Genomic DNA, 22,411 nt, shown 5'->3' on the forward strand with positions numbered 1-22,411 from the left:
AAATACTGGAACAGAGTGACATCAAGCGGTGTTAAACACAGAAGTCCATACTCCAAAAACTCATACCATGAATAGCTGGTGCTGGGGCAGCTATCTCAGGAAGGAAAATAACAAGTGAATTGATAGATACTGCGGACTAACCAACACTGCACTGGTACAGAGTCCCTTTGTGTAAAGGCAAAGGTACACGGGTAGGAAAGTTTGTGGAAGCTGAATCTCAGCAGTCTTTGTTGTAGTTAGGGCCTAAGTTGTTAGTTCTTATCTGAGAAAGATTAGGTTTGCTTTCTGAATTATCTCTTCCTGGAAATGAGGTTCTTGCCATTAAATATTAAAACCTCAGTGCTCACCTTGCAAAATGCAGAGGAGAAACCTGACAATGCCATATGTGTAAAAAACACCAACATTCAGTCAACTGAATGAACTCTGAAAAATTTCTCTGTCAAAGACTGGTTGCCTTTTATACTTGATCTATGTAGAGGAAGATGGTGACAAAGGACTGTTATGGAAAACTACAGCTATATTAAATTACAATTTAAATGACTAACCTATTATATCTAAATAATTTTTTAGACTGATGCTATTAGTCTGAAACTTCAGAAGCTGATCAAGGCAGTAAGATCAAAGAATTGTCTTTGCAATCACATTGCACTTCACTGAATACTGGAGCAGCACATTTTACTTTAAAAGTTCATTTTGTTTTAGTCATGTAATTTGTATTAACCAAACAAGATGTGTCTAAATATTCTTATAAATTTCCTTATAATTAAACTACTAAAAAATTAATGAGACTGCTATTCTTTTTATTTAATTGAGTTCCGTTTGTCCAGTCTTGCAGTTACACCATGTTTGAGTCTGTCTAGTGAGTACTGAGAAAATGTATTGGAAATAAGATAAATCAACTAAATGTGTAATGTTGATGTATCTCAAATAGTTAAATCCAACTAATGTTTCTCTGATATCCTGCAAAATATTACTCTTTAAACCAAGTTCTTATGTCTATGATTACCTACACACTGATCCATCTCTTCTCATTTGAAATCTCCATTTATCAGCGTACCACGAAGTTCCAACGCTGTGCTGGTCATTCACTACAGAAGATTGCAACTACAAGTCTCTATTTGGGCCCTATAGATCCCTACAGACAACTTGCACCTAACATTCTAGAGCATTTACAATACTTTATATTGGGGCAACACAGCAGTGTTTACTTTTCAAACAATGGATCTGCTTCTAAGAGTTGTGTTGTGTGCTTTACTTAAGCCATACTGATTGTTTATTATTGTTTCACCTATAATAAAGTAAGGACTATGTTGTTGAGATACAGAGTATAAGGTTACCTAGTTTTACAGCAGCTCCTGCAAGTACCTTTACATAGTTGCTGAAATGTTATTCTGTTATTTCATACAGTCAATACTCTTTGGTAGACTGTAACAAACACTCCTTTGCTTCTTGTAACAATAGCACATAGCACAGCTGTGCATGATTCTGTACTGCTTTGTACCAGGAAAAATAACGATACAAGGTGTAAAATATAGAAGGATCACTGGCTAAGTGCTCAGAACTACTGCAGCTTTTTGCCGCTGTTCCCCTGCTTCAGTCTTTTAAACAGCTTTCCAGTAATGAGACTTTATCATTGTAAGAAGCAATTATTCCCCATTACCGACACTGCAATGCAGTTGCTGACTGGTATATCTGGGTTTCATTCATTTCAGAACTATTTTTAAGTACTATATCACATACCTGCAGGCTGTCAGCCACTATTGTGACAAGCTGTACAGCCTACATGATTATTCAGGATTCTAAGAAGGAATATAAATAACAGATTTATTCTTTATCCACAGTGGTACTACCAAACCTGCTGGAAGTGCATGTGTTTTGGTTGCGTGTTTTACTTGGTAAGTTCTAAAAAACATTTGATAACAATATCCTAAATGTCAAAGCTACTCAAAGAGATTTTAATATGCAAGACCCCTGAGTCTCAGAATCGATAGGAACCATATAGAGAAAATACTGTGGGTTTAGACTTACTGGTGGGAAAGCAGAGTTCCAGGTTGCTGTGTCATCACTGCTTGTACTTATGCTAACATTGCAGTTACCTATCTGTGATGCGCTCAGCCCATGTGAGATCCCAGTACCCTGTAGTTCTTCATTTTGTTGTCTCTTCATGCTAGCCAGCATCTGTAGTTCAGATGAACTCAGTCTACTTGACTGGTAGTTTTTCCAGTCATACTCCTGTGAAATAAAATGGAAAAGTCAACAGTTTAGACAGGATCATGGAACAGAATCTATGAATGAAACAAACACCTTGGAGAATCTCTTGGGGAATCTATAAGAAGCTACAAAACTAAAAGAGAAACAAAATGTTTACTAGAAAATACTAGTTATCAGACTTCTCTTCAGCTATGAAGATGAAGCATATCCACACATAATTACAGGAAGGAAGAAGAACACAAACACAGTTACGGACACAGTTTGGATTCAGGGTGTTTGGTGAATTTGCTGTTCCAATGCAATTAAAAACAGAAGATAAAAGCAAGCTTTCAGAAGTTCAGAAATCCAGCAGCTAAAATTGCTTAAGCATTAAATGCAAATCTTGAAATAAACCCAATCATACAGTTATCACAGTATCATAAACACCATCAACATAACATTTAGTTATTTGTGAAGCACAGCATAAAATTTCTCTGGAAAGTTACATGTCAGCACTAAATCTTAAGTTATTTTGGTAACTTGCTTGTGAATAGATTTTTAAATAAACATCACTGTATTTTCATTTGTCTTTGTACTCATTGATTGACTTGTTAATGTAACTCTAATTGTTGTATCAAACTTGATCCACAGGCCAAAAGCTAAAAAAATACATGAAGTGTTTTGGAGTTTGTACTCACAGCTCACACAAAACCTCATGATAAGATTGTTTAAGTTCACCCAACCTGCTGTGGCAACATCTTTGTACAAAGAACTCCTTCTTTAAGAAGATCTTTCCCTTCTTTAAAGGGCCTACATAGACTGCTGTTTCACAAAGAAACAGGTCTAATACTCAAGGCCTCTAGTTTTGGTTCTGAATGGAACTGCAAAGTATTTCTGCTTGAAAAGTGAATCCAAGTAGGGACCAGGACTTCAGAGGCTTTAGATGACTGGAGTACGGCCAGTGGGCTGCAAGGTGCTATGTAAGAGTATCCCAAAAAGGGACAGTGCTTTGATTCTAGTGAAGAGAACAGTGCTTTTAGACTAGGAGTTTATCATATTCCTGGTAGAAGGGGCAATCTCACAGTCTGTTTTGCTGTGGGGAGGTACAGGGTAACTGAAGATATCAGGAACACACACACGTCAGCCCTGCTAGTGATACGAACATCGCTAGCTTTTCCTGCCATGAAATCCAGCGTGTAACAATTCAGTGTCTTTAGGGGGTACAAAAGTCACCTTACCATCAGAAGACACACTGAAATATCACACGCTAGAATTCTTACCACAACTTCCTCTGCTTCCTCCCTATGTATACAAGACACATGTCTCAGTCTTCTGTGTGGCTTGTAATCATGAACTGGTCACACCTGAGACGCAGGAAAACCTGAACTGCAGCTTTATCTTAGGAAGAGAAACAGAACAGCAACGTTCAATACCTTCAGGTTACGACGCCACACAAAACCTGCACTTTTAAAAACACTCAGGAATATATGCAAGTGTTTAATAAAAAATTATATAGGTTCTATTATTCAGCTCCACAAAGGTATGACGTATACAGCCCACAAAAGATGTTACATATTGGACATAGACGTGTTTATTTTAAGGAAATCATGCAGAAAGGTATGTATATATCCTAGATTTTCACACGTATTGCTTAGTATTTCACATGCAAAGTGCTCATGTTCACTAGAAAGGTTGTATGACACAGCTGAAAAAGGAGGTTATATTCAGTGACACACAATACTTTATTCTGTTTTAGGGAGTTCCATGTACCTTAATAAAAACTGTATATTCTAGGAATCAGAAAAGCATTGTTGTCCATCTGAACCCCTTGCCTGCCAGCTTTTTTTGTCCCTGGGATCAGAGCAAAGCCAGACAATGAAGGATAATATATTACTTATTTCCCTTCCAGAAGTTTAACTGGGGATATGCTCATAGATTCATTCACAGCGCTGAACTCCAAGTACAGGGTGTGCAATATGATGCACACTGGAAGGGAATTTTGGATCAAGGACAAATGGAGAAACCCTTCCCTTTTAATAATACACATAATGGCACCATGCAATGAACAGAACCTTGATTTCTCCTCAAGATCTAGAATACTTTACCGTGTACTTGCAAAAATAGTTTTAGAATAAAAAAATGTAGAATATTTTTATTTCCTCATGGGTGCCATGAAAGCAATCAACAGCTACTGTCGCAATAGTATGTAGAATAACATTTCCTTTTTTCATTCTAGTTAAGAAATTAAGTACCACTCAGTAAAGACTGCTGCTCAACATTAAGTTTTTGGGAGTAGCAACTCCATCATAGATTTCTGATGTTTCATTCTGACTACCATGATATTAGATTTCACTTAAAGCCAGCTATTGCAAACAACCAGTCAAAAAGAAAATTAGCACTGAAATAACAAAGTAAACCACCTTTGATGGGAAGTGTGCCTACAAGCTGACAATCAGCAGGTAAATCTATCACATAAAAAAGGATTTATGACTGAAGGGCACTCACATAGAAACAGCTGCATGTGAAAATATGCAAATCTTTGTGAAAAAGACAATAAATTCTTCAGCCTACTACAAACATTTTTGATTTTTTACTATGTATCTCAAATTCTTAAGTCAAATGTCTTTGCAAAGATTTTTCCTATGGAATCACCTCAAGTACTCCGAGGCTACTTTTTTGGCCCAGATAAATGGAGTCTGCCACTTTGTACATGGTACAGGAAGATGACAGAAGCTGTTAGCACAGCTGTCACCCCTTTTTTACCTCTGGCTTTTGAGGCGCAAGTTTCATTCCCGAATAGTGAGATTATTATTACCATTTTTAATCCTGAATTAATACATGACGTTTTCTCTAGATCCTTACTGAACATATGTTATTAGCTCAGTTACTATTCGTTATTTGTTCACTTCATATGAAACTTGCTATTTTATATCTGGAAAGTCTGCTTTGCTCCAATATATTAGCACTCTACCAGATCTACAGCTACTATAACTGTTATTGATCTTACTGAAGATGCTGATTTCCTGTTAATTTTGCTATAGAGAAATCTTCTGCATTTATTTGATTATTATAAGAGAAGCTTTTGGCTTATCTTTCTTGCTTCATATAAGAAGCATTTGGCATGCAGTCATTAAACCGACAGCATGAACTAGGGCTATGCAGAATAAAAGCACTAAGGATAGAAAGAATATTTTTCTTATTCTCTTTTTAATACAGCCAAAACATTGCCCAAACCTGCTGTCTTTTCCTTTACGTCTATGAAGAAAGATGCACAGATTTTTGGAATTTTTACAAAACAATTCAAAACATTTGCTGTTTTTTCCCCCTCCAGCTTATTTCAGATTGTCAATCTCTCTTTCTTTTTTTTTTTTCCTCTCTTGTAATGGTCTCACTCCAGAAATACCATACTCAGAAAGGAGAATAGATGTCATGACAATTTTCTGTGCTAACCATCCTGTACAATAAACTCCTTGTAATAATGGAGAAATAGTTTGGACTACTTGTTCTGTAGCTTCAGATGACTATTACAAAAAAGCCTCTTCACAAATTTTATATTGTCTTAGCCACTTCCCAAAGAGAGAATTTGGTAGCTAAATTTGAAATTAAGTTCACTTTGTAATTGAGGAGAAACTTTTGATATAAGAAGTAATTTTGCAATACTCATAAATTTGTCTAAAATTAGTATTTCATTTAGTAATTAAAAGCTTATCTAGCTTTTTGTATATCCTTCCTTATCATAAAGTATTTTTATTAAGCGCTTAAAACTTTTGCTAGATTGACAAAACCTGTTGTTTAAGAGATTTTTTTTTTATATATATATATAATGACATTTGCATTCTTCTAGGTTCAAATGATTTATTCAGAATTGTTTGAATGTAGTTATACGTGCGGAAAACTTTAATTACCAGCTATCTACATGCTTGCAATATTACCCAGAGGGCTGTACTTCTTTCTTAATTTAAAATATTTGAACTTAATAATAGAGAACTCTATTAAAACATGAATAAAACATTGCAAGCAACCAGGTCCTTAAAGTGTATTAAGTAGTTAGCAAATTGATTGCAGGAAGAGTTGGTTAAGCATTTTTTTTCTTTACCAGTACTCCGTATGAGCAGATTAGAAGAGACTACTTCTCTGTAAACTCTCTCTAATACCCTTTCATGCAAAGCTATTCTTTTCATACGTAAGTCTTAAAACAATGAATGGTGTTTCAAAACAGAAATAAAATAATTACATGCCCACAGCCAACAAAAAAAAAATCTAGTATTGTCTCACTGTAGTTAACAATATTATGTATCAGCACTTCTTTTCTTGAAACTTGTGGGGACTTACAATACAAGTTTCTTCCTGCAGAACTGCTCCATAAGATACAAAAAAGCTTTACGTATGTCAGAGGTCAGAAAAAAGCCATATTCAAATAGCTTATTATATTAATTTCAAAATCATTGGAAACATTCTTAAAAAAAACTAATAAAAATAGGTATTTGACTTTATTCTAACACGTGCTACTTATAATACAAAAATCCGTAATATAAAATAAGTGCTCACCTAACATACTTTCTAATATAAACAACCACTGTTTGAAAGACAGTCAGTGGCACTCAAATTTGGCTTAAAATTTTAAGTGTGGTCTAGAACAAAAAGAAGTATCAAAGAATTCCAAGGAAAGGGTTATGGATGGGAAAACTTTATTACTTGATCAAATCAAGTATAAAAGCTAAATCTGCCAGATACTTTCATTTATATTTTGTAACAATAAAACAAAGTCTGCAACTCTTGAGTTTCTATACATTGATAATAGGCTTTGTCCTTGCAAAAAATACAAGCAGCAAATTACATGTGCAGTACATTTACAGCTACAAGTGCTGTATGGTAATAACCCCACTGTCTAATTTAGTAATCAACTACTTACCAAGCAGAGGAAACACGATAGCTCTTTTCCTTCATCTTTTAAAATAAAATACCACAAAGTTGTTGTAAAATATATTGAACACTTAAAAAATTTAATTGTAAACCAGCTAGGTAGTCTACATTTAGCTATGTTCTACAGGATAAAGTTGATCACTGCATTAAACACTGATTTTTTTCAGAAAACATCGGTCTGTGGACTAAATACCATAAACCTCCTTGGCCTGTAGAAAAGACAATTGTGGGGGAATACAATACATAGCCTTCAAATACTGGCATAGGTGAGAACGATAATTAAGAAAAAAATATTATGTATTGTTTCTTACAACAAACGAAAGAATGAGAAAGCACCAGGAATGAGACAGTGCACTGAATAAAAGGAGATAATGTATTCTTTTCCCCTGAAGAATAGTTAATCTCTGAAATTCACTATCACAAGGCAAAAGCCATATAGATACAAGAAGCAACTACACACATCTGTAGAAAAGAATTCTACCACCAGTTATTCACCACAAAGACAACACCTTTCAGGGATGACATTGCTAAGCTACGACCACTGGCAGGAAGCCTGCAGGGCATGCTGGTGAGGTATCACTGGATGCTTCCTCTGTCCTTGCACTGTTTTTTCCCCAGCCACCTACAACTGATGGCTGCTGGACAGAACATTATGGCTATGTAAGTCTTTGATCATAAGATCATAGTAAGATAATAAGATAATAAGATCATAAGACCACGGCTATGTATCTATGATGTTTGAAAAATAGATCTCTGAAGCCTGAGGAAGATGTTTGGCCTGTTCCACTCTCAGATGCTCAGGAATAAATCTAATCTACTCATAACACATTTAGAGAAGAGGTCACATGTTAAAAGATATGGATCTGCAGTAATTGTAAGTCCAAAAAAATTCTATCCAAAACCATGGAACGGTAACATACTGTCTCATTTGTGATTTACAGAATACAGCTGATTCTTAAGCTCCAATTCCTGATTCAAAGTACAATTCAAAGCACATCATTATAAATGGAAAAGACAGGAATTAGCTATTAGGAAATATTTAAGAACATAATTAGCTTCAGACAAACTTCTTTGAATTACTGCATGTTTTCATACGGAGAACACAGGAAAAAAAAAGTAGGAATCAAATACCACTGTGGTGAATGTAACAATTCCTTTAGTAGCCTGGCAATTTAGCCTCTGACACAGCCTTACTGCTGGCCCTCAATCACATAATTTATTATTTTTCAGGGCTGTCGCAGTGTACAAAGGCAGAGAGATTATGAAGTACCTAGATTAAAGCTCTTTACAAGGTCACTCATTAATATATCAGTTGAAAGCATCTCTATTTTCCTTTATAATATTTCAGCCCAAAACTATTTTATAACTCATATTTCCAAAGTCTGAGTTGCTCAATGACACCTCTTTTCATCTATAAACCTCTGCGATTTCTGTTTTATTTGGAGTACTATTTTGTGTGTCACAAAAACCTACAAAATCAACTTTCAACAGATAGAGCTCAGTAAATACTGTCCTGATGAAACCAGAATATATTTGCATGAAAAACGTTATTATTTCTTACTTCATATGGATATATCTAATATAGCTTCTCTATACAATCTAATAGTTTAATTTCAAAGTAAAAATCACTTACAGAAGTCTGTGTTGTCAGACATGAGCTTTCTCTTGAGATTTTCTTGAAAGACTTTTTACTGATGGATCTTTTTAATTGACCAGAAGCTCTTTCATATCTTTCAGTTTTTTCAGATTGATTTGGAATTACTTTAAAGAATTCAGATTTACTTCCAGTTGGAGAAAGAGAAAGGGTAGGCTTTAAGCTTCTCTGAGAGCTAATAGAATCTGTTTTTCTCACAGTGGAACTCTTTGGTTTTGGTAAGATGGTGTCTTCAAGGTTTTGTTTGCCGTGTCCCTTATTCTTCCAGTATTCGTTTCTCCATGACATGCTCTGTAATGGGATCTCTTTAAGAACTGCTGAATCAGATGTTCCTTGCCTGCTGTGGCTGATCTCAAGGTTTTCAGTACCCTGGATTAATTCATTGCTGTCATCCTAAATTTAGGAAATAAAGCAAAAGTGATTCCCTCTCAGCATCACACAATACAGTTCTACATAACCTTAACATTTCAAAATGGTTCTTTAATCTCTGCTACCTAACTCTAAACTTGCAAGGTTTCTGAAAACCTGTTGCCCTTCCTGGCAACTTCATTGAGTATACCGTAAACATATTCTTAAATCTCAAATAAATAAAAAAAGCAAGCAAAAAGTCCATGACAGCGATGTCTTCCCATTGAATTATTACTATCCCATACTTTCACATCACATCTCCAACTTAAGCACAGAGGAACAAGTCCTGCCAGATAACTTCTCTCACCTCTGGTAATATCATTCAATATCATACTCAGTACTGTCTGAATATAATTTAAGAATTTTGGAGGTTCATTTGTTAACCTTATGTTCATATTTCTAACAATGTCTCTGCAAAATACCCCATGATTCAAGCGTTCATTCAGCCCATCTCAACAACAAACAGCAAATCTGAACACATGGAAGAAATAATAATGGGGAAGCACATCTCGTGTTTGCCTCAACGTTCTTATTGTCAAAGAAGAAAGGATGAGAGAGGCCTCATCTTCATCTCATCATGCTGGTCCTCTGCCGTATGTGACCACATTGTACCTAAGGCAGGATCTATTGTAAGATTCGGTAAGACACTGAGTTAACATCTTCATCATGCCTCTCACAGAGCGGTCCTCAAGGTGCAGCCCTACTGCAAATGAAAGTGATCCGAGTTTGTTACTGACTGCACCAAGTCCAGGACTGGATTACACAGAATGAAATGCACATTCCAGAAATAATACTTCAATTTTATTAATGATACACATTTTAGAAATTTATAGTTCTATTCCCTCACTTAGTAATTTCCTTGAAACACAAATCTGTATTTCCCTTTTTTTAATGGATTGTTATTTGCCGTAAGTGATCTTAAAATCTGTGCTGGAAACCCATATTAAGTTAGGTTAAACTAAGATGAAAGATTGCTAAAGAAAACACTGTATTCCCCCCCTCATTAGAGATGAAAGAGTAACTGATTTATCTGAAGCTTACATTCCTCCCACCCTTCCATCTCTGTTCAGCCGTACAGATTTAGGTTCTAGAATAATTTGTTAAATACCAAATCGTGAAATGGTGCCGCGAACATCAATAAAGTTTGCTTGATTAACTGTAGTGCAGCATATGTAAACCGAAGATGAGAATGATTTTCCTGAAGAACGAGCACTTCCACTGACGTATTGCATTCCTTGAAAGAACATGCAGATGGGCAGTTCTGGATACATAAAGCTGATTGCTCTTACTGGGTTGTAATTTTAAGACCATCATTGTAATAACTTCAGAGGGCCACCTACTAGGAGCAGATGGGACATAGTCCCTTTGTACACCGAGCTTTAATACTATCAGACATATCAGAGTGAAATTACCTATCATGTAAGGGTACATTACCTTACTTAATTTTATTCCTTTATTCTTTGAATTGCATAAAGACAGAAAGATTCTCAATTCCTTTACTGAAGGCTTCAGCGATGAACTTGATTGTTACATTTAAATCAGCATTTTCAACAGCACTATGTGGTCATACCTGCCACAGGCACAACACTTGCCATCAGCAGGAGTTCTTGGTTTTGCTCTGGGTTTGACAGAATCCATAAATGCCGCCATGAGAAGTTTAATTATACAAAGTCTCTAAAAAAATCTGAGCTGAAAGCGTGGACGTTGATATAATTACAAAACAAGTCACTTCATGGAGAACAGTTCCAAAAGACGCAACAATTTTAATCCTTTACTTATTATTTGACTCTGATAGTTGAATAACAGCACCGAATTACTTCAGTGACTAATTAGTAACCACTAAAAGGAATTTATAAATACTTGCTGTTTTCAGTTTGCAAGCTGAAATATTTCCTCCCCAAAAGCCAAAAGTTAAGCAAACCATAAAATTCTAGCACAGTTAATGTCCATATCTTACGGCTCTCAGTATATGCAACATAGAGTCAATGTTCACTTATTTGAATTTATTCTGATGCAGAACTTGTCTCTTGTATTTTACAATTGAGTAAATATTTTTGGTGGCTATTACTGATTTTCCATGGATTTAGTAAAAAGGTACACAATTCTCCTTTGCAGCTCCACTGACTTCAAATGTAGACTAGGATGAAACTGGGATTTAGCCCCTTAAACTGTGATCTTTAATTCATGATGCAGTGACATAAAAAATCCCAAAGAAAACTTTTGGAAATTTGGGACTTTTTACCAGTCCGAGACATTTAAACTACAAAGATATAAATATATATATATATTTTTAATTAAAACTACGTCTTACTTATATTTTCCAGGAGAAAGGCAATTATGTTCACATGCGATTACTTAAACTGTAGGTTGAGACACCCATCTTATTTGATACAGTTCAAGAGCGTGTACACATCCATGTGTTATACACAAAAATAATCTATTTGAATTTCAGTGAAAGCTGTAATACAACGATCATGAGAAACAATAATAGTGTGAAACCCTGTAACAATGTAGTTATTTCAGCATGTAAGATTAACATGTAATTTTAAAAAGTACTGCAAGATTCAGCATAACTTAAGTCAAATAAATATTTTGTCAAATATGTGAAGTGGAAAACATGTTATGGCTGGGCTAAAGAATTTTGGTAATTTTGCAAAGATACCTTAAACTGTGCTACAGTGGATACTATTAAGTTAGCAGTCTTATGTTCAGCTATCACAGCTTTTCCAGGATCCTCTTTTCTGTATTTTCAGTACGTGAAATAAAACTGTTTTCTAGTTTACTTCAATAATGCAAAGTAGAGCAATCTGAATATTAAATGTGTATCCAGACTATCAGTATAAAGCTGACTTCAAGAAGCAATACAGAATGTACCTGTAGAAGGAAGAGGATGAATATGGGCAAAATGTGACTGCTAAGTAATTTGTTGGTTCAGTGACTTCTTTCACATTGAGAGAAAGGCTTAACTATGAATTACTAAGGTAGTAGATGGAGAAAAAAACTTCCTGATAATTTGTTAGCATGCTGTAAATTTGTTTATTATATCTTCTAGCTTTGTAAGTCTAATGCATCTCCAGCTGCAGTGCTGATACTATTTAGTGCAGTTTGCATCCAAAGATAATGAATGGAACAAAAGCTGTTCCCTAGCACACTCTGGGTTGAAGAAATGTTTATAGTTTATATAATACCTTAAATCTTTTTAAAGAAGATGGGCATCCTCTATCAAGTCACTCTTGCACCTCTAGAATGGCCGTTAATGTTGCGCCTCAATGTTCTGCTGCTGCAAAAGCAGGAGTACTTGGCTACTGGTTTCTTTCTCTTTCTGTACTTGACACTGGATCCCTGTGGGATCCATGTAGGATGATGGCACAGAAGGTTAGCTATTTTCCTCAATAAAAGCTTAAGTACCACCAAAATTTAATAATTAATTTCACTTTTGATTAATTTATATAAATTTGTTTTGCTTTATAGTTCATCAGCTAAGTATGCACTGTGTTTTGAAAGATGCTTTTATTTTTACTCACTTAGCACAGCACAGCCTTTACTATTTGTTCAGAACTTTTCGTTCGCCATTTTTACACTGCTTTGGAGATGTATCTTTACAAAGGACTTTCACAAATATCCCTCTCCCTGCCACCTCTGCTTCTGCTCCGCACCCCCCCCCCCAAAAAAAAAAAAAAAAAAAAAAGGCAATCAAATTGGAAACTTCTGAAATTGACTAAATGACAGTGCTAGAAAGTTTCCATAATTCTTATGTTATGGAAATATTTCCTTAATTTCTACAGTAACCTCTCTAGCTTTTCATGAGCATAACAGACAAAGAAGTTCTTTGTAATCCCAACAATTTTACATCTTCAGAGGCGCATCCCATATAGCACTGCTCATGAACTATTAGCTTGACAAAACCTGATTTAATTCTGAAATTCTGGAACTTTGTATGAAATAACAAAGTCTTAAGGTTTTAAGTCAATAAATAATAGGACTCCCCCCACAATTACAGAAAAAAAAGTGAGAAAATCTTTATTTCTTATAATTAGCATCGGCAATTTGGTTTCTCAGAAATAGAGAATATAGAGCAGTATCTGATATTTTGCTGTTATGTAACTTGGTTGCATTTTCTCATCTATGAGCAACAGATTAGAACGCTAAGAAATATATAATTAAAAATGAAATACTCTAGAATGCTCATAAAGGTACTGACTTTCAGCAGTTACTGTAATGACACAATGCAAGTATTCATTGCATTGACAATTTGTTGAATTTCTATATAGTATCAGCTGAAACATTTGTTAAAAAAAAATGTATTTCTTTTCTTTCATTAATTTTATTGCTGAAAGATTTCCACACTGCAAAAGAATTAAAGTTGGTGATGCTGACACAGCTCAGACAGGATATAAAGCAGAAATACCAATCATCAAGTGATGTTAAAAACCCAAGATTTCTTAATTCATTTCTGACAATGTTGGTGAGCAAATCAGTCCCTGCTCACAGTCTTAAAAGGCACAATGAAGCCTTATTTACTGCACTCTTGCTCCACCATAAAAGACTTACATCTCCCTCAAATATATGATGAAGGCTTTCCTAAAATCTTTTTTGTTGTAATGATGCACAATACTCACATCTCTGTTAGCGCAGGGGCTGACAGAGAGGTTTCTTTTGTCCGCTTGTTTCAGAGGGTACACCTGAACTTTCACTCCTATATCCAGTTATACACAGCAACCTGACAAAGACAAATCTACCTGTAGGTACATGGGGAAAAGATGATTTATCCCCTCTGTCTAGCTTGAAGACAGAATCTCATCCTAGGAGTTTTAGGATGAAGACTACTTTATCAAGAATTACATGTACAAAGTGGCTTACCTCTTCACTACTGTCAGTTCCTTGAAAGTCATCTTCAATCTGGGTTCTCCCATGTACTCCATTACTGTCTTGCTTCAAATCCAAAGGGAAAATGCAACATTCTGGTGACACATTTGGAGACTTCCCATGAGGAGCTGATCGAGGTCTTGATGAAAATGTGAAAATCTCTTTATTATCCGCTTGGTGATCACCTGTTTCACTGCTGTGATGTTCAACAGAAGCGTTCTGTGGTGAGGCTGAATTACAGCAGGCTGATGCCTCAGTAGCTACGAACTGCTCACTCCCATCCAACTGAACCCTCTCAGCGAAACTTTCTGGAAACACCCATTCATCTGAAATGTACAATGTTTATTTTAATGCCAAATACGCCAATTCTATGTTACCCTGCTCACCCTCGTTTCCTCTGGGAGTTGTACAGCAAAACAAGTTTTTCTACCACAGAAACATTCTGTTTACCAGATTTATACAGTTGGAAGAGTGACAAGGATGCAAAGAAAAATATCAGGCTGCTTTCTAAGTGAGGCAAGGTTAATCAAAACATTTCCAGATAAAAGCTCAAAAAATCTGCAGGCTATGATATACGACATACAAGCCTGCCAATTTGAAACTATCTAGCTGTTAAGATTTGAAACTATTCAACTGAAATTAATTCTAGGAAAACGTAATTTTATTACATTTGGCTATTGATCCTTTTCTATAGGTGTTTTTGGTGGCTGACATTTAAAAGAAATAATCACACGTAGTTGGTGGAAAGTTCGTAATATTACAATCTGCTGCTTCTTTATTGCTGAAATTCTACAGTTTCTTTTATGTCCAGAACTTGTGGTTTAAATCTCAATTTCAAACTACAGCTCTGATGAAAAATAGTGTGACATGAAAAATGTATGAAGATATCTGTTTCTCCAAGTTTCCCTGAATACAGGCAGTACTAATCTGCCAATTTTAAAACAAACAATAAACTACAGAAATGGATTTAAAGATTGAGTGTGCCAGATAAACATGAAAAGGCCATTTTTATACTCTTATTGTTAACTTATATTTTACTGTTTGGAATGATGGTATAGAAAAAAATGTCAATTTGATTGATTAAAACCAATCTCAAATAGCATCTGAAAAAAGGAGAACTGCTCAAGTATGCAATACTCCCTTATCTTCATTAAAGGTAGTGTGGTGTGGATTATTCACTAGATCTTGAAACTTTCTGGCTCCATAAAACAAAGTTACCACCAACCACACTAAAAAAGCCTCAATAAAAAAAATACTAAAAACGTAATAATAAAGTAGCACTGCAATAATAAAATGCTTGCCATCACAGAAGACAGTAAGTTTACTATGGTATTCTGCTCTTTTTAGTTTTGTTAGAAATTATCATCACTGCAGGCAGATTCAGCAGCTTTGGGGGAAAAAAAAAAACCCCAAAGCCTGAACCACCACAAATGAAGGCATAGGTAAGAAGAATGAGACACCAGGAGAAACAACTACCTTCTTACTCAGTTGCTGTGATTTTTCCAGCTTACTGAAGATAGCTAGTAAAGCTACTGAACTCCAATTAATATCCTGAACAGTAGTTTGTACTAGGAACCAGTGAAAAGCAGGGACTTAACACAGCCTGTATATTCATGGCTTACACCCATTTCAAGTAAACTCTTTTTATATTAGATAATCATGCCGGTTTAAAACAATCTAGTAGATCATTGTCTATTGTATATAAAAACTTCTCTTTTGTACGTTCATAGAAATCTCACCTTGCTTTTAATTAGTAGGACTTGAAAGATGAGCAGGTAATGCATTTATTTTACAAATATTCTGGACTAGTTTTTTCAAAAGCCTCAAGGAATGAGTGAGACTAGTCAAAATTTTAAGAACCAGCTTTCATTTGTGTAAAACCAATGACCTTTTATCCTGATCTACAAGCTTTTCAAAGGAGGATACTAGAGCAGAATTCTGTCTTTGATCACTCAAGATTGTGTCACACTCTTCTGATAACATTTTTCTTAGTAAGGCAACTGGAATTATATGTGAAAGGCTGTACGTGAATAAAACAACTGAAATCATGACAAACCAGTATTAATCATGAACTCACATTTCACAGTTTTTATGCTTTTACTGTATTTTACTATCTATATAAGCCACATTTTTAAAGTAATCATTTCCCCTATAAAAATGAAATGGAAGAGGGATCTTCTCATTAACTTTTCACACGAAACTGAACACAGTATTAGGATGCTTGAGAACAAAGACTTAGGAACTTTTTTCTTCAACCTGATTCTGTCACCTAACTTTATTTAAAAACTCTCTTGCACTAAATCAGGATTTTAAAATACTCAATCATTTGTCCAAAAGTAATCTGGCCCACTAAACCCGAAATTGTTTTGAATATGTCTGGCCCTGGAGATGCTGCCACATCTGGAACTCCAGAAAGTGCTGTGCAGAAATACCACAAAAATGTTGCTTATCCCCAAACTTCGACTGGCTGGACAACTCTCCTGTATGTAAAGACATCTTTTCTGCACCTATTCGGATGCTAAGTCAATTGTTAAGGCAATGATATTAAAATTTTCAACTTGCTGCATATTTTGAAACAAAAACTGTCTTCAAAGTTACCTAGCTAAGAAATTTTTTTGATTTTCGGCAGCTTTTCCTATCAGCACTCTGCAGTCTTCTGACCAGCCTGGCACCCACACTTCCACAGTTTAAGCTAGACATAATTTACTAGGTTTCAATGGCAGTGGCTTGACTAAGACCAAGATGTATAACATATACTTCTTTAGTATTCAGAAGGCCTTTTCCCATCATGAAATTACATTTGACATGTATCATGCTGTCTTTGCAGGTTTCAAATATGCACTAATAGCCCAGATCACTGCAATGAGCCCTCTATGGTATGGTTGTACATTTAGTGTAGAACTCGCTTAATGAGAATCTGCTAATTTTTATGTACAAAGAACTGCGAATGAGAGGAGTGGCTTGATTTTTATTCTGGCCTACTGTCTTAATAATAGCCAGCTTCCCTAACTGCAGTCTCACCTGTTCTACCCTCATTCTGGAATGACTTCTAATGCAGTTGTTGGTTTCATTTGCAGAGGTCATTACAGATAAAATTTTATACTGAATTCTGAAGCAAAACAAGGTGTTAAACCACTTATGTTTTGAGATTTTAAGTTGATTTTGAATGAAGTAACAAAATATGAAAGAGAAATCTTAAGTAACAGTTTTTGCCAAGTGTTTAGAGAAGGCAAGTAGAAGCTTAAACTCCTGACTTATACTCCTGCTCTGCCACAGACATCCAAAACCATCTTATGCATCACGTTAGTCACCATTGTAATGTCTTTACCCAGATCAAAAGTACTTCAGAAATATATAGATTTAGTGTCTATATAATATTTAGCCTGAATATTCTGCTTTTTTAGTCTAAACTTCTCTGTAAAGAACAGCATTAGTTTCCAGAGATGTTGAAGAAATATACTTGGGTTAATAATAAGTTAAACGCAAATATTAGTTTGAATACCACAGTATTTATTCTTAATGAAATATGCAGGAGGGAGACAGAAAAGTCTGTAAGGCTTTAAGATGACATTTTATGCTGGCTACAGAGTTCAGCTGCTTCTGTAACCTGTGTATGCATGTTGTTAATAGTCTACAAGTAGAAAGATACAGGGAGTTTTGGACCAAACTAAACCCCATTATCTCTCCACCACAAACTATACTGGATTTTCCTTTTAACTCAGCATTCCCATGTCAACTGTAACGAACAACCTGGAGTATTATCTTAGCAAAATATGCAAACTAGTATGTAATCACAACATTGCACAAACAAGGAAATGCAACAATGATCACCTAAACATCTAACTAGTTTTTCTACACAGTCAAACTTATGCTAAAGCTTCTAATTGCAGCCTAACATTATGAAGGTTTCATAAATAAGATTGATAAACTATAAAGAGTACTCATTTTATTTCTTCCCTTGCTTAAAAACAATTTACCTTGGTAAATACTGCACACCTGCTACAGACAACATGCTGATTTGAGGGCTATAATAAATCTAAAAGATATTATAAATAGCAGTCACTAATGTGTAAGGTAATAAGAGCAGCCACTTATGAAAGCTCCCCTATAAAATTCAAATTAATATTTACTCAAGCTAATGGCCAAACTAGTGCAGTACTGCTCCAAGATCACCACAGGATATGGTCGCAGAGGGCTCAAGAACACTAAATGCCTAACAAGGAGCCAGAAGCCACGTAAGTGTGCACTTACTTGGTGAATGTGGTTTTGTATGTACTATACATCCTATGTATGTCAGGACTATGCTTTCAGCTGAACCAAGCCTGCAGTTGTTCATTATGGGGCAAGATCAGTTGCTGCGCCTTTCCTGACTAGAACATCAGTCCTGAGGTTTATGGGGTTATGATCCCAACAGTGTGCATGAACTGCAGCTACAACACAAGTTATCACAGAAATAATTCTTTTGCTTTTATTAGAACGGTGTTTGTGTCTAAAATGTGAATGCAAATGCAAAACAGTTTGGGAAGAAATGGGTAGAAGCATTTTTGTTCTCTCATCTGATAATGTCAGTGTATGTACAGATAATGTACACTTCACTTTCCTTTGTAAATGATTTGTACAGTATTTCATGCAGATGTGTATGTTGAATGGTGTAATTTTATTTAAAGTTATTATGTTCCCCATTTTTTGTTAGCTGTTCCTGCTTTCAAATTTCTCCCCCTTCTCTGTGAACCTTTCCTCAAAGAGTGCCTGTCATTCTCTGAGGTCAAATTTATCCAACTTTGGAGAAGTTTGGAACACAGAATAGAAGAGGACTTTCCTTGATGAAGAGGCTGCCTACAGGAAGCTCTTCAACACAGATGAATCCAATACTACAGGATAAAGAAACCATTAAGTCATCTATGTATAGTTAGACAACTTCATGCATTTAAAAGAAACTGGAATCTGCAAACTGAACTACCAGTGCCAAGCAATCAAAATATGGAAAAAAAAAATTTGGTATTCTAGCTGAAGAACAAGTAAGACAGGGATTCCTGCCTCAGAATCTTCAAAATGTGGGTAAATAGGAAGTAATTTGAAAATTCTCCAGAAGGCTCCACCTGCCTTAGTACCCTGCATCTTTTCCGGTCAAATTATGAAACCCATAATAGCAATTATAGATTACTGACATTGTCACAGTATGTGATTGCTTCTAAACATCCCAAAGATTAAACAAAATGGAAATAGCTCACAATGTGGAAAAAAAAAATATATGGTCAATCTTGAGCAGATTTGAGTAGTCTGCACACTTTACAAGTTAGTGGCTATGCCTTTTAATAGAAAGTAACACTGCTTTTTCATACACACAATGGCTATTTTCACCATAATAACGTATTTTCCAGACACAGGCAAAGTTGATTGACACTGTATGACAAAAAATATCCACAACTTTTGGCAGATAGCCGTGAAAGGGAAAAAACCCATAAACTAAAGTGTCTTTCTGTGAATAAGAAAGAAAATTCACCATTGAACTTCGAAAACAAAACCAAAAAATGCTGATATTACATGGGTATTGTAACTAACGCCCTAAACTCTTACATGGGACAAGTAAAATTTCTCATATATTTTATTTTTGGAGTCTTTAGCGTTAAATTTAATAGTCTGTTAAAGAATTATTTTTAGTTCTTTCCCTTCAATCATGAGAGCATGGAATTTTTCTTTTTTTTATTCATTCACTGCTCTGGTACTCTGCTTAATCCTGCAAATCTTTATCAATGCTCAAAAGCAATTCTGTTGCAGGGTGTTTGATTTCCATAATCCCCCACAACACAGACATTTATATTTTATGTGAACTGCTTCTGGGTCCTTTGAAATTTACAACAGATAGTCCCTCACACTACTGAGATGCAAAGTAACATAAAATGAGCACCATACCGCTGGTTATCTCCCATGTGTATTTGGCTGCATTTTTTAGAGATAATCTTCTATGACTGTTCTTGTCTGATGACGGTCCTTGTGAGGCGAGTTCAAAATCTGCTCTTCCATTCTCAGAGGTTTTCTGAGTCTGAACTGCACGGTCTGAAATACAACCCAAAAGCTTATGAAATGCTTGTGAACACTCATATCGTGTGCTTTCCTTACTTGAGGCATGGAAAAACTGCATATGGAGCATTGTCCTTGGATACAAACATCTTCCAAACAGCACAGGAATCTTGTAGGGCAGCAGGAATATGATAGTTAAAAGAAAATAAAAAATTAACACTAGGTATTGAAGAAGGGCAAACCACAGAAGTTATAAAAAACAGGCTTGCAAAAGTCTGAAAAATAATAAAAAAACACTGCAGTAGTCCAGTTATATATACAGCATGAGGGAAAGAGGAATATGTGTATAACCTGTGGCTACTGCCAGCAGGTGGTGATCCCTGGCTCAAACACACACAATACAAATACCTGCAGAGAGAATGAGCATTTATTCAAGGTCATGCAGGAGAACAAGCCATGATTTTATATAAATGTCTTCCATAATTAAAAGATAAATAAAGGGCTAGAAAAAGAGAGAATTAAGTCTTATATTCTGAAGTCAAAATGATGCAAAAATGTTGACAGTTTGTGAATTCTACATATTCTTGTTTACTTTATGCTCTTACCATTTTGACATACATCTTTAGTTACTTGGTGAGTATTTCTTTTGCATCCTTGATCTAAAGAATCGTCGCATGGTGTGAATGATAGCTCCAATCTCTCAATGTCTTGTTGACATTCAGCTCCCTTTCCTGAACTTTGAAGCTGGCATGATCTACTACTTCTGCTACCCCAGGTCTTCGTTACCTTGAAAGACATTATTTCCTTAATGAAAAACAAAACCAACAATAACAGCTTTCAAAATACCCAAAGGTAAAGACACATTTTGATTTAAGCTTATTTTTCAAATACATGTTTTCAAATTTTTTTTTCTTTTTCTTAAAAATCCTTTAATTTAATTTAAAAATCTTCTCAGGAAACTTTACAGTTCACAGGTACAGTTCTGGGTAGTATCTTCAGTATTTAGTGTCTAGTAACAGGCAGGATTTTTTCACTGAGTGAAAGGATAACAAAGCAAAGAAAAAGGCAAAAAAAAATATTTCACAATCTGGGCAAAAAGACAGTGAAACCTGTGCCTATTCTAGACCTCAGAAGGAGTCCTTTCCTCTTTGGAGAAAGGAATCTCATTCTGTCTAGCTTTCAACTGACTTTCTACAGAAGAGTCTACTTCCTTAGGCTGAATCCTTTATTTGTAGTCCTGACCAGATTCCTAAAGCCTGCATATTGCGCGCTGGCTGTTTGCCCTGGCACTGTGATTGACTGACAGCAGCACATGAGCTACTGTATGGCTGACCATCGTCCTCCTGGAGCATACGGTGATGCAGTTTCTGCTCTGCATCATAGCTCTCACCATAAGGAAAAATATTTACACACACACACAATTTCAGCAGTCTAGAAGAAGAAATTCAGAAAAAAAAGAATGGTAAGAAATCATGGAGTAATTTCAGTAGTAAGAGACGTCTGTAAGCCTAATGCTGAAATTAGATCAGCCTGCTCCAGCCAAGTTGTTACCTTTGAAAGTATTGAAATTCCATAGTCTCCCTGTAACCTTGTTCTAGTACTGAATGACTTGACTTCATCGTTACACCCAGCCAGAGCTTCCTTGCAACTCGGGCCTGCTGCCTCTTGTCCTTTCACTGCACCTCTTAGAAGACTCTGGGCCTGTCTTCCCTACAGCCCTGCACTACTTGAAAAGAGCAACTAGATTCTCCCTCAGCCTTCTCTTCTGCAGGCTGAACAAACCCTGCCATGCTGCAGCCACCCAACCATTCTCCTTGCCGTCCACTGGGCGTCCACAAACACGCACAGCGGTCCGGACACAGCCTCACATCAGTTCTGGAAAAAAGCTTAAGTGTGACTCTGCTTGTCAGCCTCCTCTGTGGCAGTGCCGGCAGTTTTGTTGTAATTTAAGCCTTCTTACCTCGCCAGTTGCCCTTGTACCTACTCTTCTGTTTGAAGATGGAGGTGGCCCAAGGATCTTCGAACCAAACGCAATATGTGATACATCCCGAGTTTTACTGCTGCATGTATTGCCTTGCCCTCTATTAACCAAGTTACCTGTAAATAAAAATAATAGTTTAAAAAATATATTACAGTACATACAAAGAATAAAGATTAATAATTTTTTCACATCGACAGAAATGAACAGTGAATACTAAACATACATAAAAATTATGTTCCTTTATAGCACAGTCCCAAGAAATATGCAGGAATAGCAAATGCACATTTTATAAAAGTGTGTCAATATACAAGCAAGAAACTTTTGGTCTATTATATAGACATATTTCTAATCTCCTTGCTTTAAAGATT

General features: G+C 35.7%; 1 protein-coding gene across 8 annotated transcripts in view; it reads right to left on the reverse strand.

Annotated features, from left to right (window-relative positions):
• CFAP20DC (CFAP20 domain containing) overlaps positions 1 to 22,411 on the reverse strand; it is a 97,359-nt gene that overhangs the window by 36,929 nt on the left and 38,019 nt on the right. For 7 of the 8 annotated variants that reach the window (XR_013927450.1, XR_013927451.1, XR_013927452.1 and 4 more), the window contains 6 exons: positions 22,023 to 22,159; positions 20,668 to 20,866; positions 19,955 to 20,098; positions 14,036 to 14,367; positions 8,747 to 9,160; positions 2,029 to 2,232 (listed from right to left, as the gene is read on the reverse strand). Coding sequence is in view for 4 of the 8 variants with exons in the window: in XM_080382928.1 (XP_080239054.1) it covers positions 2,029 to 2,232; positions 8,747 to 9,160; positions 14,036 to 14,367; positions 19,955 to 20,098; positions 20,668 to 20,866; positions 22,023 to 22,159 (1,430 nt within the window). In the remaining 4 variants the exon portion in view is untranslated. The remainder of the gene's footprint in view (positions 1 to 2,028; positions 2,233 to 8,746; positions 9,161 to 14,035; positions 14,368 to 19,954; positions 20,099 to 20,667; positions 20,867 to 22,022; positions 22,160 to 22,411) is intronic. The other variant, XM_080382930.1, reaches the window with a different exon arrangement.

Source organism: Falco punctatus, assembly GCF_963210335.1.
Source record: "Falco punctatus genome assembly, chromosome: 4".
Classification (NCBI taxonomy): Eukaryota; Metazoa; Chordata; class Aves; order Falconiformes; family Falconidae; genus Falco; species Falco punctatus.